This window comes from Polypterus senegalus, chromosome 4 (genome assembly GCF_016835505.1).
Source record: "Polypterus senegalus isolate Bchr_013 chromosome 4, ASM1683550v1, whole genome shotgun sequence".
Taxonomy (NCBI): Eukaryota; Metazoa; Chordata; class Cladistia; order Polypteriformes; family Polypteridae; genus Polypterus; species Polypterus senegalus.
The window spans coordinates 91333119-91351319 of record NC_053157.1 but is presented as its reverse complement, the minus strand read 5'-3'; the positions used below and the strand labels follow the sequence as shown (position 1 = coordinate 91351319).

Below are 18201 nucleotides of genomic sequence, written 5' to 3'. Positions count from 1 at the left end.
CTGTAAAAAAGGCTTTAGTGTCAGTGCTGTGGTTGTTGTGTGTCAAAATGGTTTATATCATCGGTAAGATGAGACTTTGAAGTTTCATTTGATGGGTAGTATGTCGAGATGCATGCACACATGGCTGTAACGTCGTCAAAACGCTGTTATGTCCCGGGACCGGTACGTGTGCGTGTTACGGGGTTAAGGCACCAGCTTATTTTTACAAGTCCAAGAAATTACAATAAAATTGTGGCTTTAAGACTTTAATACTGCATCTGACTTTAATACTGCATCTAACTTTGATGCTTGCAACTGAACTTTTTACTTTGTCCGTTTTTTAAACACTGCACCCATGCTAACTTAAATTCAGACTTTTTTAGCATTTCATATAATTGTGAAAAGTTGTTGCATCAAATTCAAGCTGTCTTTTCAAGAATGTCATTATACTTTAATTTTTTAGAGATGTTTAGATTCTCACAGTCTTTGGCAAGCAACTGTATTCATTATGTTAATCCGATATCTTCAAAATTGCTTCTTTTATTAATAGGTGAAGATGTTGTTGCATCAGAAAGAGCAGCTGCTCTTTGCAATGCCTGTGATCTTTCTGGAAAATCTCTTTTTGTTCTTCCACATACTGATCATCTTGTTGGTTACATTATTCGGTAAGCAGGTATTTGGTTAAATCTTTATTTAATGCCTTCTACCAGATACAATTTCTCTGCATGGTGTTTCCATTTCAGTACTTCACATGTGGTAATGAGCCATATTACCTATACATGTTTTCAAACTGTCATTTACATTTTTGTTTGGTAAATGCATGGAAATGAGAAAATTAGCATGTGAGTTAAGTCTGCTTTTTTTTTTTTAACCTGACAAAGTCATGGCTACACGTCAGTTTTTTTTTTTTAAATTCTTGATACTGTCACAGGAATGATATGTATATTAAAATAAAACTCATGATGTAGTTACTTTAAAAAAATAAAGACAGTGTTGACGGTGATGTTGGAATAGTTTTTTTTGCTAAGGTTATTACAGTTTAAAATGCATAAAGAGTAAAACTAAGAAAATACTTATTTATAATTTTGTAATATGTATAGCGTGACAGCTATAAATTCTGTTAAATAAAATGTTGCATTTGGATTCGAACAAGCAAGTCAACAAAGGTCACCTGAAGTTCTGGATCCTCTAGCAGAGACTATTTTATGGCTATTTGAGTATTTTAAGAGTTTCAATTAAATGTGTGTTTCCACAAGTGCACTAATTTCACATGCTGTTTCAAGCTGATTTAGAGTTTGCTAAAGTCTCGGATATAGCAGACCATCTACAGCTATATCATAAATCCATATTAAAATAACCACATTTATTTTGCAGATGGTGAAAAATTCTAAAATTGAACCCATTGTTGTTGGATTACTATTTCAGATTCACAAAGATCATCCAATGATCTGTAGTAACATTTTGGCCTTGAAATTTATACAACAGCATGTATCCTGATAGCAATGTTGCAACAAAAATGGCACCTGTCATTGTCCATATTCTGGATTGGGTTGTCCAGGCTGACATGGAAGTGAACTTAAAAAAAGATGTATGTAGTCACCAATAAATTGTTTAAAATAATGAGCAAGACAAAGAAAGTGGGAGATCACAACAACTGAACACTAGCAAAACAGAAAAGAGCAATACTGAAGTAAAGTTATTGTGTTTTGGCGCTGCTCAAGTTGAGAGCTGGAGGTATTTGGTTCAACCTAATGTTTAATTAGTGTTATGCCTGTTTATTATTCAAAGGAATGTTAACTTTATGAATATTCATATATATAGTTGTAAGGAAGCAAAAAATGGAAATATAGGAAGTTAGTGATTAGACAACAAGCTTCACAAATACTCAGTTTTTGTTCATCCCTTTTGAAGCAAAGCCTATAAGTATTATTTTAAATAATTAGATAAATATTTAGTGAAGTTTATTGCAAAATAGTAATTATTTGTAATTTGATTCGTTTCATTTTTACTCTTAACTTCATAAAATCAAATTATAGGAAGGCGCAATCTCCTGACTCAATGAATCTTTTGTGAATCTTTTGTGAAATAGAGTTTAGCAGCTATTTAATTTCTGATTCAAACACCAATGATGAGAACAGTACAGTGAAAAGACTTTTAGCAGTTGGGATTCCGTTTTTCGGTGGCATGTAAGATTGTGTCAGAAAACAACTTTCTAACAACCGTGAGCAAGCTGTGACTTGGCTTGTCTCTCTGAGCCGCACACTGAATCGCAAACCTGAGATGAAAGATCAGTTTCTGACCTTTGAGAAAAATTCTTGAAAATTATAGTGCAGTGCTAGGACCAACTCTAATGAACTATAAAGAATGCTGGTATTTGCCATTTTTTGGGGTCCACCATCCTAAGAAACCCAATCAGATTAGGATTGTCTTTGTGTCGAGCGCATGGCATCTGAATGTATCATTGAACAATGTGCTGCTTAAAGGCCCAGACCTCAACAACAATTTGTAAGAAGTTTTGATCCACTTCAGAAGGGAGCATGTGGTATTTACAAAAGACATTCAACAAATGTTCCACTGTTTCATTGTGAGAGTGGACCATTGAAATTTCTTAAAATTGCAGTGGTATAGAGATAACAACATGTCCAAATACATTGTGGAGTACAGGATGAAAGTTCATGTCTTTAGCAACAGTTCTTCGACAGCAGTTGCCATCTATGGACTTAGAAGGGCAGATGAACAGAAACCTAGAGAGAGACATTTTTATGTGGATGATGGGCTTATGTTGTTGTCTTCAGATGAAGAAGCTGTTGACCTCTTCAAAAGGACTAAGAGTCACTTGCTGATTCTAACAGTACAGTTGTCATGCAAGCCTTTCCATCAGAGAATCATGCTGAAGGCATAAAGGACTTCGACCAGAGAAGATACAGAGCCCAGTCTGCGCAGGTTGGGACTTTGCTTGGAAATCGCATCAGACACCTTTATTGTACAGAGTCTCAACAAGTGAAAAACCATTCACACCGTGAGGTGTTTTATCCATGGTGAACAGCTTTTGAGCCAGTGACCACAAAGGGTTAGCGCTTTACTGTGAGAACTTTGCTGTAGTGTCTGTGAATGGGACACATTGTTGTCGTGACGAATGCGACAGGAATGGGAAACTTGGAGGAATTCACTACAACATTTGCAATATCTACATATTCCACTTAGGTATACTACCAGCTCTGTATCTAATGCAGCATGCATGGAGTTTTGTGTGTTTTCTGATTCATTTACCAAAGCCTTTGTGACAGTGGCCTACATTAGAAGCATTAAGAAAGAACAGAAAATTGATGTGTGCTTTGTGTTTGCAATAGCCAGGTTGGCTGTTCTATCTGAGCTTACTATTTCTCGGCTCGAGCTATGTGCTGTAGTAATAGTAGTAGAAATTGCAGCGCTCGTCCTCCGTGAAATGGACTTAGCTGTTCACAGTTAAATTATACTATGACAGCAAAGTCATCTTAGGCTATATACACAATTGGACTAGACACTTATCTGTGTATGAGCACAACAGAATTTAGTACATTTGTTAGTCAACAAAGCCTGAGCTATGGTTCTATACATACCTTCAAATGAAAATCTGGCTGTTTATGCATTTAAGTCCATCGGTGCGTCACATCTGACAAAGACAACCTGGTTTATTGGACCAGCTTTCCTCTGTAAGTACCATGATAATCAACAGGAGACATCAGTGATTTTTGAGCTTGTGCACCCTGACAAGGATGCTGAAATACAGCAAATGGCTACAAACTGTGCTACTCATATTTGAGTAGAAATAGGGCTGACCAATGACCACTTTGAAAGATTCTCTACCTGGGACTCGTTAGAGCTATAGCCCTCCTACAAGACGGCTCAAAACATTACTGAATGCATAGGCTGGCACCACTGCTTTAAACACTTACACCTGATGAACTTTCTCAGGCTTCAAATACCATCATTAAGTCAGTCCGGACTGAACCTTATGTTTAAGAGCTAAATTTTCTTGATAATAGGAAAACTGTAGATAATAGCAGTCCACTTTTTAACCTCGGCCCCAAAGCGGATGAGGCGTTATAAGGATTGGAGGTTGGCTTAAAAACGCACAATTGGAGAGTGTTAAAAAGTATCCACTCATCTTGCATAGACACCATCATATTTTTGTCTTGCTAGTATGCTACTATCATGAATATGTGAATGTTACTTTACAGAGGGACCTCTTAGAGTTGCAGGCCTGTAGATTATTGGATGCCAGAGACTTGTCTTACATACCTGTGTCACCTGCTAAAAGCTCAGTGGAAAGGTGACAGAACAGCAAATGGTAAACCTACCTCTTGAACATGTTACTGCATTCCCCCATTCACTTATGTAGGAATAGGTGTTTTTGGCCCTTGGACGGTGACTGTCAGGTGTACTAGAAGAGGATTAAGGTTAATGATAGGCAATTTTGTTTACATATATGACCATGAGAGCTGTACAAGTTGCATTAATGCCATGAGAGGATTTTTCGCTATACAAGGTCCCGCAAAACAATTTAGATCAAACTATGGTACACACTTTGTATGCCACTATCTTATAGAACTTATTGGGTGCTTATAAAGAACTGGAATTTGTCATAGATCACCCAAATCAAACGACATACCTTTAATAAGCAACTTTGTGCATGGGAATTTAACCCTCCTTGTCCCTCTTATATGGGAGGGGCCTGGGAAAGAATGATAGGAGTGGCTTGTAGAATTTTGGACTCCATGCTAAAACAAGAGAACCTGTGTCTTTTTCATGATGTTCTGTGTACTTTAATGGCTGACGTTACCACTATTATAAATTCCAGGCCTCTAGTCCCTGTATCTACAGATCTTGACTCTAAAATATTGGTGGTTCAACTGAACCAGGAGACTTTACAGACAAGAACCTACACAGAAGTCACTGAAGAAGTGTACAAGTTCTTGCCGACAAGTTCAGGACCCGCTGGAGACAGGAGTATCTTTCTACATTCCAGCAGCATCACAAGTGGAATAAATGTCATCGAAATCTTCAAAAAGGAGATATTATGCTTCTAAAAAACTAGCAAACTGCACATGATAAATGGCCGATGGCAGCAGCCAAAACAGTCTATCCCAGCACAGATGGGAAAGTGCGGAAAGTAGAACTTAAAACTGTGATGTTTCAAAGACTTTACTGAGACTTGCATCAGAAGTTATCTTGATTTTTGTCAACAAACAATTAAGAATGAAATAAGTTATAAACTGTTCATGTTAGATTTTGATAGTCGCGTCACAGATGTAAGACCGGGAGTGTTCTGCCTTGCAGAACAGCTGTTTGTTACTCAAAGGAATGTTAACATAACTTTATGAATATTCATGTAAATAGTTGTAAGGAAGCAGAAATAGAAATACAGAAAATCATTGGATAGACAGCAAGCTTTGCGAATAGTCAGTGTTCGTTACTCCCATTGAAGCAAAGCCAGTATTATTTTAAGTTAACTGGATAAATATATAACAGTTGCATTGTTTATTGCAAATCGGTAATTATTTGTAATTTTAGTTTCACTCTAACTTCATAATATCAAAATAAAATTGGAGCAAGGCTTCATCTCCTGACTGTTTGAATCTTTTGTGAAGTAGAGTTTGGCTGCTGTTTAGTTTCTGGCACAAATACCAAAGACTGGAACAGTACAATTAGACTCCAATTCTTCAGGATAATGAAACATATTTTTTTAATTTTATGGTTTATTAGTGCTTTCATTTTATCACATCAAATCATTTTTGTATTCTAGATTTCTCTTTTTCAAGAATAATGAAATGATTTTTGAAATGGAGCAAAATAGTCAGTACTGGTTGATATTTTTAAAGCGTTTTATAATATGACTTTTCTTTTTTTTTTAAAAAACCTCTGATCTAATTGTAATCTAAAATGACAGTTAATAATGAGCATAGGAAATCCCAGGACAAACGACACTAAAAGGCTGAAATGATTTATAGTTAGGGTGCTCAATATTAAACATTAACTGTCTAAATAACCAAAACGCCGGGAAGACCAAAATTAAAATTCTGGTAATGACAATGGAAGTCTTAAAAGGCAAAATTACCCCCAAGTAACATTCATAAATGCTTGCTACGTTCCAATAAAAAATTACCCAATCTGATTGTTTTAAATTTGTAAATTGACACCAAAACACAGAAACAAAACAAGACTTGAAAAATACCAAACTTTTCCTTTAATTAAGGTAGGTGTTGTCACAAACTCGACACAGAGTCATACAAAGGTTTGGGGCAGCCACCCGTATAATTGTTTTCCTGGCTGCAAAGTTGATTAAATAGATACAGCAAAACAGAGTCCAAAACAGAACTGAGGGAATTGGGAAAAGGTGGAGGCTTTTAAAGAGGAAGACAGGAAGTGAAGTCAAAGGGGTCGGGCTCATGAAGGTCTTCAGCCATTGGTTTGAGCCCAGACGTGACATCACAGGGGCCGGAGCCCTCAAGGTATCCTTCCATAGGCTCGGTCCCGGAAGTGACGTCAAGAGGACCAGGTGGAATCTCCCGTGAATTGTCTGCAGGCAAGGGAGAAAAAGAGTCGGTTCACTCTGCCACTTCCCGGTATGTCTCGGAACTGCCCTTACTCAAGTCCTTTAGCTGCCTACCATGTGCACGTGTGTGACAGAGTATCTATACTAATATAAGGCAAAGCCCTCACTGACTCATCACTAATTCTCCAACTTCCCATGTAGGTAGAAGGCTGAAATTTGGCAGGCTCGTTCCTTACAACTTACTTAAAAAAGTTGGGCAGGTTTGATTTCGAAATTCTAAACGTAACGGTCATAATGGTCGACAACGTCCGCCTTGTTGAACTTTCTTATTTATGGCCCCATCTTCACAGAATTTGGTAGGTGGCTTCCCTGCGCTAACCGAAACCAATGTACGTACTTATTTCGGTGGTATGACGCCACTGTCAGCCGCCATATTGAACTTTCAAATGTCACTAATTCTCCAACTTCCCGTGTAGGTAGAAGACTGAAATTTGGTATTTATTTCGGTGGTATGATGCCACTGTCGGCTGCCATATTGAACTTTTAAACGGTCTTTGTTACTTATGGGCCCATCTTCGAGAAATTTGGTACGCGGGTTCCCAACGCTAACTGAATCCTACTTATGTACATATATGCGTCCATAGCCTGCAGCTCGATCTCCGTGTGAGGTGGCGTTGGGTCCCCCATCCCAACGCCTCCCACGTTGTTGGCTGCCTGCCTATATAAGTCCGTCCGTCGCTCCAGTCTCTACATTCCCTTCCTTGCTTCGCCACGGGATTCACGTCTCCCTGCTGATAACTACAGCCTTTTTATTTAATCCAAGGCTTCTACGCTGTTTTATTGTTCATTTATTATGATTATAGTTATTGTGTAGGTATTTTAGACTTACTTTACATTGTTTAAGTATCCATTTCCTTTATCATTCCAACCGTACCCCCATTAACATGTCTATCGAGGTGATCACCATCGATCAAAGAACTGTCACTTACCGAGTGGTTTCCATGCCCGGAGACGGCATCTACCTTTTCCATTCTCTTTGTTACATATTGCACGGCCATATCAGGCTCACTCTTGAGGAACATTGTGTCTTATGTATTGAATGACTGGGACAGGTTCAAAGTGTAGACTGATGACGGTACAGGAGATAATTATTCTACACAGGAGCACTATAAGAATGAAATGCTTAAGCCCTTCACCTATGCATCTGCATGTAAGTTGATGGCTGTCGGTGAATTGTTCGGTTGTCGCTTTCAAGTGTACCGAAATGGCCAAATATTTTACACCTTTTGACAATCGCCAATGCCTCTTAAACATCTTAGATTGACAGGTGACGATTTCAGTAGTGGACACTTTGATGTTTATGAATGTTTAAACTCTCAAAAGCTGGATGTGAAGTTATCGATGAAATCGGTTGTATGCTTATAATGCTTGACAGGTGCAGAATGTTACTTCAACACAAGTCCTTCAATTACTGTCGTAATTGAAACAAACCATGAAACTCAAACCGATTATGACAGCAGCAATCCAAGCTGTGAGATTTGAGACAAGATTACTTTTCACATGGCCAACTGTACGTTGCATGCTCAAGAGTAAGCTCAGCGCACAGCTTGGTCATATTAAAACTGGAGAGCCGAACTGACAATGTGGTATACAAAGAGATCCTTAACAAATAATTATTGGTATATTTTCCCTCAGTTTAAAAAGGTTTAATTGTCTTCTTAATAAAACTTTTAAGGCAGTACTTCGCCACTGCGAAGCGCGGGTAATTTGCTAGTAATACCTATATAATCTATACTGTAATGATGTGTCTCAGCGATTTAAAAGTCCTTTTACTCTGAGATGATGACTGTAACCTTATGGATTTGGTCCATGACCGCAATTTGGAAACTTACTGTATATCAGTAGTTCTCAATTTGCTTTGCTAAATAAACTTTTTAGGTACGGGTATAAATTAGCCATCATATTATCTACTCATTCATAGACTTTTATCCATGAGATTAACCATTGTCTACTCTATGCAGATGTGTGATTGGATGTCTAACTGTAGTTGAGATTTCTTAAAAAAAAAATAACATTTCATAAAGATGTACCCAGATATACTAGCAAAATTCCCACGCTTCACAGCGAAGTAGTGCGTTAAATAAGTATTTAGCGACTGTATCTCTATGAACTTGTGGATCTGCCTGCGAGTATTTAGCGACAGCGTGTCTATTAACTTGTGGATTTTTCTGCAAGTATTTGGCGGCAGCGTCACAAAGTTGTTTTCGTCTAGCTGCATCAGAAAATGTACCATAACGTCTGACACGCCTCCTTTTTACTGTTTTCTCACTGCTTGGATTGCTGCTGTCATAATCGGTTTGAGTTTCAAGGTTTGTTTCAATTACGTTATTATTTGCAGGACTTGTGTTGAAGTGACATTTGGCATATGTCAAGCGTTGTAAGCATACAACCGCCTTCATCGCTAATTTCGCATCGTAATAAACGAACAATAAAACAGCAGAGAAGCCGTGGATTAAATAAAAAGGCTGCAGTTATCAGCTGGGAGACGTGAATACCTTGGCAAACCAAGGGCAGGCAGTCAATTACGTAGGAGGCGTGCGGATGGGGGATGCAATATAGTCAGGCAGCCAACTTACGTGGGAGGCGTGGAGATGAGGGACGCAACGCTGCCTCACACGGTGACAGAGCTGCAGGCTATGGACGTATATAAACTGCTCAAAGAAATTAAAGGAACACTTTGAAAACACATCAGATCTCAATGGGAAAAAGAAATCCTCCTGGATATCTTTACTGATATAGACTGGGTAATGTGTTAGGAATGAAAGGATGCCACATCGTTTGATGGAAATGAAAATGATCAACCTACAGAGCCCTGAATTCAAAGACGCCCCAAAAATCAGAGTGAAAAAATTGTGGCAGGCTAGTCCATTTTGCCAAAATTTAATTGCAGCAACTCAAAATTGTACGCAGCACTTTGTATGGCCCCTGTGTTCTTGTATACATGCCTGACAACATCGGTGCATGCTTCTAATGAGATGACAGATGGTGTTGTGGGGGATCTCCTCCCAGATCTGGACCAGGGCATCACTGAGCTCCTGGACAGTCTGAGGTGCAACCTGGTGGCATTGAATGGACCAAAACATACTGTCCCAGAGGTGTTCTATTGGATTTAGGTCAGGAAAGTGTGGTGTCCAGTCAATGGTATCAATTCCTTCATCCTCCAGGAACTGCCTGCATACTCTCACCACATGAGGCCAGGAATTGTCGTGCACCAGGAGCCACTGTACCAGCATAGGGTCTGACAATGGGTCCAAGGATTTCATCCTGATACCTAATGGCAGCCAAGGTGCCTTTGTCAAGCCTGTAGCGGTCTGTGTGACCCTCCATGGATATGCCTCCCCAGACAATCATTAACCCACCACCAAACTGCTCATGCTGAATGATGTTACAGGCAGCATAATGTTCTCCATGGCTTCTCCAGACCCTTTCACTTCTGTCACGTGCTCAGGGTGAACCTGCTCTCATCTGTAAAAAGCACAGGGCACCAGTGGTGCATCTGCCAATTCTGGTATTCTATGGCGAATGCCAATCGAGCTGCATGCTGCTGGGCAGTGAACTCGGGGCCCATTAGAGGACATAGGGCCCTTGGGTCACCCTCCTGAAGTCTTTCTGGTTGTTTGGTCAGAGACATTCACACCAGTGGCCTGCTGGAGGTCATTTTGTAGGGCTCTGGCAGTGCTCATCCTGTTCCTCCTTGCCCAAAGGAGCAGATACTAGTCCTGCTGATGGGTTATGGACCTTCTATGGCCCTCTCCAGCTCTCCTAGAGTAACTGCTTGTCTCCTAGAATCTCATCCATGCCCTTGAGACTGTGCAGGGAGACACAGCAAACCTTCTGGCAATGACACGTATTGATGTGCCATCCTGGAGAAGTTGGACTACCTGTGCAACCTCTGTAGGGTCCAGGTATCGCCTCATGCTACCAGTAGTGACACTGACTGTAGCCAAATGCAAAACTAGTGAAGAAACAGTCAGAAAAGATGAGGAGGGAAAAATGTCAGTGGCCTCCACCTGTTAAACGATACCTGTTTTGGGGGTCATCTCATTGTTGCCCCTCTAGTGCATCTGTTGTTAATTTCATTAACACCACAGCAGCTGAAACTGATTAATATCCCATAAGTTTCATTGACTTTATGCTATACTCTGATTAAAAAGTGTTCCTTTAATTCTTTTGAGCAGTATATGTACATAAGTAGGATTCAATTATGACTGTTACGCGTAGAAACCTGCTTAACTTTTGTAAGTAACCTGTAAGGAATGAGCCTGCCAAACTTCAGCCTTCTACCTACACGTGAAGTTGGAGAATTAGTGATGAGTGAGTCAGGCAGTCAGTATATACAGTGGTGTGAAAAACTATTTGCCCCCTTCTTGATTTCTTATTCTTTTGCATGTTTGTCACACAAAATGTTTCTGATCATCAAACACATTTAACCATTAGTCAAATATAACACAAGTAAACACAAAATTCAGTTTTAAATGATGGTTTTATTATTTAGGGAGAAAAAATCCAAACCTACATGGCCCTGTGTGAAAAAGTAATTGCCCCCTGAACCTAATAACTGGTTGGGCCACCCTTAGCAGCAATAACTGCAATCAAGCGTTTGCGATAACTTGCAATGAGTCTTTTACAGTGCTCTGGAGGAATTTTGGCCCACTCATCTTTGCAGAATTGTTGTAATTCAGCTTTATTTGAGGGTTTTCTAGCATGAACCGCCTTTTTAAGGCCATGCCATAGCATCTCAATTGGATTCAGGTCAGGACTTTGACTAGGCCACTCCAAAGTCTTCATTTTGTTTTTCTTCAGCCATTCAGAGGTGGATTTGCTGGTGTGTTTTGGGTCATTGTCCTGTTGCAGCACCCAAGATCGCTTCAGCTTGAGTTGACGAACAGATGGCCGGACATTCTCCTTCAGGCTTTTTTGGTAGACAGTAGAATTCATGGTTCCGTCTATCACAGCAAGCCGTCCTGGTCCTGAAGCAGCAAAACAACCCCAGACCATCACACTACCACCACCATATTTTACTGTTGGTATGATGTTCTTTTTCTGAAATGCTGTGTTCCTTTTACGCCAGATGTAACGGGACATTTGCCTTCCAAAAGTTCAACTTTTGTCTCATCAGTCCACAAGGTATTTTCCCAAAAGTCTTGGCAATCATTGAGATGTTTCTTAGCAAAATTGAGACGAGCCCTAATGTTCTTTTTGCTTAACAGTGGTTTGCATCTTGGAAATCTGCCATGCAGGCCGTTTTGCCCAGTCTCTTTCTTATGGTGGAGTGGTGAACACTGACCTTAATTGAGGCAAGTGAGGCCTGCAGTTCTTTAGACGTTGTCCTGGGGTCTTTTGTGACCTCTCGGATGAGTCGTCTCTGCGCTATTGGGGTAATTTTGGTCGGCCAGCCACTCCTGGGAAGGTTCACCACTGTTCCATGTTTTTGCCATTTGTGGATAATGGCTCTCACTGTGGTTCGCTGGAGTCCCAAAGCTTTAGAAATGGCTTTATAACCTTTACCAGACTGATAGATCTCTATTACTTCTGTTCTCATTTGTTCCTGAATTTCTTTGGATCTTGGCGTGATGTCTAGCTTTTGAGGTGCTTTTGGTCTACTTCTCTGTGTCAGGCAGCTCCTATTTAAGTGATTTCTTGATTGAAACAGGTGTGGCAGTAATCAGGCCTGGGGTGGCTACGAAATTGAACACAGGTGTGATACACCACAGTTAGGTTATTTTTTAACAAGGGGGCAATTACTTTTTCACACAGGGCCATGTAGATTTGGATTTTTTTCCTCCCTAAATAATAAAAACCATCATTTAAAAAGTGCATTTTGTGTTTACTTGTATACTTATATATATATATTTTTTTTTTTAAATCTAATGATAAAATTATCGATTGCATTGGACTATGATGGAGGGCAAGTCTAAGGTCCCATGTGTAAAGCATTGCCAAAAAATACTTTCTTGACAAATTTCTTTTTTGAGTGTGTTACAGATTTCAATAATATCGGTCCACGGGGAGCTGAGTCGTTTGAAATGGATGCACTGCAGGACACGGAAATCTTAACATTAGGTGAAATCTGAGTGTCAGTCATTTTTTTTAGTGTGGTTGTGACGTAATAAATATTAAAATATAGATAATATTAAATGTTTCTCAGAAAATATTTTGAAATCATAATGGAATGTATTGGCAGTATTTGATGCATCAATCAGCCCTATTTGCCGTCATGGTGCAGTGCAGAAAAGATTAAATGCAGTTCCTTTTAGTGTATTTTCCTATTGAGAAGAAGCCCAAATTGTAGTTTTATATCAAGTTGTAATCATTTTAGCAAGGGACGTCTACAGCGATTATGTTTAACAAAAAATATGTTAATGGCACAACACTCAAAAATATTTTGAATACAAGTTGTCTGTGTGTTGTTAGAATTGACTTAAACAATCAGCATACATTGAAACATACTTCTGCTATCTTTTTTAATTTAAATCATTGACTTTTATACTATTTTTTTTTATTGATGATAACTGTTTGTTTCTTACAGGTTAGAGAATGCTTTTTATGAGCATGCTCAAACATATTATTACACTGAAATAAGGAAAGTGAAGTCCCATAAAGAATTTCTGAATAAAACCACTCACCAGGTAAAGCTAAACTATTTGAGTCACACAAATAATGAAAATGTGGCTGGTAAAACCTTTTTGTTTTCAATTGAAATTATTTACATTTTGTTGGCTTATGTGAGTTGAATGTCATTTTTCTAAAACATAGCAACAGAAGATGATCTTTATGAATCCTTTATCTTCATTTTCTATTATTTACTGTTTTCTAAGTATTTTTTACTTATCTGTTCATTTAACTATGTGAAGAGGTTAAACTCAAATATTATTGTATTTTATTGTATCATATCACTTTTATGTAATTTTTCAGTTCAAACCTTTCAGTCGAATGTCACAAAAAAATTAATATGCCAAAGCATATTTAATGCTATAGAACCGAGTTTCTTTGTAGTGTATTAGACATAGGAATGGATACTTGACTAAGCTGCCAATCAGGTATCTGTATATGGTATACAGAAATTAATGGCAGATACATGTTAGGAGATGTTTAAAAAAATTAAAAGGTTTCTGATATAGTGCTGTTTTGCCTGAAGAAGGGGCCTGAGTTTCCTCGAAAGCTTGCATATTGTAATCTTTTTAGTTAGCTAATAAAAGGTTTCATTTTGCTTCGCTTTTCTCTACATAAGAGAGATTAAATTTATCATTTGTTCAAAAGACCATCTAAAAGCAATGCCTATATTTGTACTAATGTCAAGCTTTCTTCTCATCTTCACTAAATTTTTCTGGGTGTACATACTATGCTGCAATGGAAAAGTAGCTTGGAAAATGTAAGGCTTAAGTTGATTATTTATCTTTAATCCCTGTCATCAGGGAGCTGATGGTCTGCTCATGTATACTGTCACTCAATTTTTATTTTCTTCTATCATTTCATCATCATTGGTCACTTTTAAGGTGGCCCATTAGCATGATCCAGAAGTACTTTTGGGTGTAGCCGTAAACCCTGTGAAATAGGGCTCGCCAATTCCTGCAGCACCCCTTGGCGGCACCACAAACTCCAAGTCCCAGTGTGCCCTGTGGGAATCAGGGGTGCTGTAGCAACCCAGGGGGGCTGCCATCTTGTGTCCCAGAGGAGGTAGTGACTTGTGTATGTTCTCTCCCTGAGTCCTTCTACTATGGAGGAATCCTGGCCTGGTAAAGGCACCAGCCATCCACACCCTGGTAGCTAATGAACATTTAGAAGGTATAAATCCTTGCACATGAATGCAGTATTTGATGTAGACTGAGAAGAGCATATTAAATTTCTGCTACTGAAGGATGAAAAATGAGAAATGTATATTTGCAAAAATGTTTTTTTTAGATGAGGGTTGAATGTTTGTAACCAAACCAGATAATTGATTGCTGGCCTTTATCAGTTTATTTTAATTTTCTACTCTGATTTTGTTCTTAAGGCAACTTGGTTTTGCTACAGCAATGCATCCTTCTTTCTCATAGTTACAGTTTGAAGAGACATTTTATCCGTCATACTTTGGTTCATCTACTTTTCAGCTTAATGTGTACTTACAGTTGAGTTTCTGTGATTTATCTAATCTGTTTAGGTTATACTTAGCAATATGTTATTTTTTTTCCTCAACTAGAATTTGTATGGTTTAAGATGAAGAGTGAGCACTAATTGAGCAAATGTGTTTCTTTGAGAAAAGTATGCCTTGAAAACAGTTGTCTAAATACTTGACACTTAAAAAAGTGTTTCTTGTGATTGCATGGTAGTTTTGTGGGTATCAAGGCAAAATGCTAATCAGATATCTTCAGAGTTTTGTTTCAGCTGCAAGAGAAGAATAGTAACAGCTCCCTAGCAATTGGCTAAAATGTTATGAAGGGAATCTAAATAAATTATGAACCTAACACTTCGGGACAGCTTTGGTTTATTTTGTTTTATTTCTGTTTGTGCTCATGGGTAATGTATTTTTAGTTTCTGCCTCTAAGAAAATACCTCTAAGAAATCCAGGACTGTTTGAGTATAATTATATATCAGTTGTTTAGCAAAATGATAAGGTGTGTGTCACTTTTAACTATAAATCTATATCTAAAGCAAATAAGAAAAAAAAAACAACTGAAAAGTTTTTAGTTTACCAAAATATACTCCTTTATAATGTTTGCCCTATGAAGCATTCTCTTGAATCCACCGCTTACCTGTGCTACACGTGGAACAGGTGGACAAGCAGGAGACTTGGACACCACACTGCAATGACAATAACTCTAAGAAATACTGGACTCTTCAAACCAAAGTCAAAATGACAGTGTCATTTTCAGATTTTTGAGTACAATAATATTACAATAGTACAGCATATTGACAGTGTGTATGTATGTTTTAATTATATATATATATATATATATATATATATATATATATATATATATATATATATATATATATATATATATATATATATAGCAAATAAGAATAAAAGTAAATCTTGAAATGTCTACAATAAGATGCTTCTTTTTTGATGACCAGGTATATGTTGATTTTGTAAAATATAACATAAAACTGTATATGGAGCTTGTAATAGTCCAGCATGTTTGATTGTTCAAAACCAACTTAGTCGAAATTATGCCAAATTTTGTTCTCTTTTTCTTGCTTTATTTGTATTATATATATATATATATATATATATATATATATATATATATATATATATATTGGACACACCTCCTCATTCAATGTGTTTTCTTTATTTTCATGACCATTTACAGCACTCCATCACTCTCCTTCTTGGTCAAATAGCCCTTACACAACCTGGAGGTGTTTGGGGTCATTGTCCTGTTGAAAAATAAATGATCGTCCAACTAACCGGACTTCTGCACAACACAACTGCTGGTCCCAACCCCATTGATAAAGCAAGAAATTCCACTAAATAACCCTGATAAGGCACAACTGTGAAGTGAAAACCATTTCAGGTGACTACCTGTTGAAGCTCATCGAGAGAATGCCAAGAGTGTGCAAAGCAGTAATCCGAGCAAAGGGTGGCTATTTTGAAGAAACTAGAATATAAAACATGTTTTCAGTTATTTCACCTTTTTTTGTTAAGTGCATAACTCCACATGTGTTCATTCATAGTTTTGATGCCTTCAGTCATGAAAATAAAGAAAACACATTGAATGAGGAGGTGTGTCCAAACTTTTGGCCTGTACTGTATATACATACATACAGTATATACACACTACAGTGGAACCTTGGGTCACGAACTCCTCGGACCACATACAAATCGGGTTTCAGCCAAAAAGTTCACCAAACTTTTGCATCTGTTCACGACCACACACTTGGGTGACGAACAAGCCAGTTTCCCTTCCGGTTCGTACGCGCTGATTTCCACACATGTTCAGTCTCTTCCTGTACAGTACATTGTTCTCGGTCAGACATGCATCGTGGAGAGGCCAGTTTTAAATTAATAATCGCCGCGCTTGCAGCTTAGCGAGGGGGCATGGTGGTTGATTGCTACAGCTGCCACGTCCTCTTCATAAATAGAAGCGCAAGGAGGCTAAAGGGAAGAAAAAGAAAAGAAAGACGGCAGTTGCGGAGTGAGGAAGTAAGCAGGAAGCAGTGTGGAAAGAACCAGTGTGAGTGAGTGAGCGCATGCTCGCAGGCAGGCAGCTGGACAGTGAGCCCAAGCAGGGTTGTTTTGGCCAACACTCTGTAGGGCATAAGGAAGCAGTCGCTGCAGCAGAGGAATTAAGGAGCTGGAATGACCAGAAGAAGGAAGGACAGCTGGCCACGTAAGGCCGAGAAAGCAGTTAAAGAATTCACCAGGCTTGTTTTTAAAGAGACTGCTTCGAGCATTGTTTTAACCTCGTTGTATTTAATGAAGACTTTTTTCTATTGGATTTTAACCTCCACTTCACTTCTGTTTTTATGGGATTTATTTATTGAAGGATTCTGAAAGCACTGCACTTTATTTAATTTGGACATTGTTTTTGATTGTTGATTTGTTGATTTTAATAAAAGCACTTGCCACTTTTTGCACCATCCGATTGCTCCATTGTAGTGCCTCACTGTTATGCTCATTGGTAACATTACGGACGGTGACGGGTTTAAGGGCTCCCGGAAGCGAGATGGGAGCACGCATCGTCACAGACTTTACCTCAAAACTGTAATCTCCTCTCCACTCAGTTCCTCCTCACTTGACTCATGCAAGGTTAGTTTTCTTGGTTGTTTATGGTTAGTTTTTGTATAAATTACGGATTTTTAAAATATTCTTTTCTTTCTTGTGCTTAAAAGTCATTAAAAAAAAAAGTGTTTACAGAGAGCGGTTTGAAAGGCTATAGCGTGAACTCTTGCAATGTTCGTTTTCTCTGTTCAAGGTTTTCTCAGTGTTATTCAATGTTTTTACATTTAGTTTATTTTAAAACCTACATATATATGTTTATTGAACTTTAATGTGATGTTGTTAGATTTTTAGATTCTTATTCCGTTTTTAAATTATAAAGTAAAAAATATTAAGAACTCAACATCCCGCGAGACAAGACTTTGTGCTAAGAAATTTAGCCATGCCCGAGGATAGAAATAGAGTGGTACCTCAGTATACGCCTGCTTAGGAATAAGTCCAACTTGGTATACGTCCTGTTTGGACACAAAAAATTTTGCTTGGTATACGACCTTTGTTTGGAATACGACTCGCGTACTACCCTTGTTTACCTCTCTCAAGACAAAGCCACGATTGCCACGAGCATCAGTGCGCCAGTTGCTAGCATTCAGTGAACAACCCGCGCTATAACTCTCTGTGAATTTTCACATGTGTGCTATAGCAGGTCCACAGTTCCTGTCAAAGGCCAAATTTAAAATAAATAATCACCGCACTCGCAGCTTGGGGAGGGGGCGTAGTGGTTGTGTGGCTGAAGGTTCTCAGGGTGATTCAAGATGTGGGTGTTTCTCACCAAAGTGCACAGGTGAGAGACCATCCGCATTCATGATTGTTCCTGGGGCTGCTTATCTTGATAAACAGAAGCAAGAGTCGGCTAGAAGGGGAGGAAAAAGATAGAATGGATGGGAGGTTGAGAGAGAGAGAGCGAGCGTGCGCATAAAGTAGG

At 38.6% G+C, this 18201-nt stretch overlaps 1 protein-coding gene across 1 annotated transcript in view; it reads left to right on the top strand.

Moving 5' to 3' along the window:
• The window catches only part of trappc11 (trafficking protein particle complex subunit 11), a 158927-nt gene that overhangs the window by 12185 nt on the left and 128541 nt on the right, over positions 1-18201 (top strand). Inside the window, exons 5-6 of the mRNA XM_039751039.1 lie at positions 530-644; positions 13104-13203. Of these exons, the coding sequence (XP_039606973.1) occupies positions 530-644; positions 13104-13203 (215 nt within the window). The remainder of the gene's footprint in view (positions 1-529; positions 645-13103; positions 13204-18201) is intronic.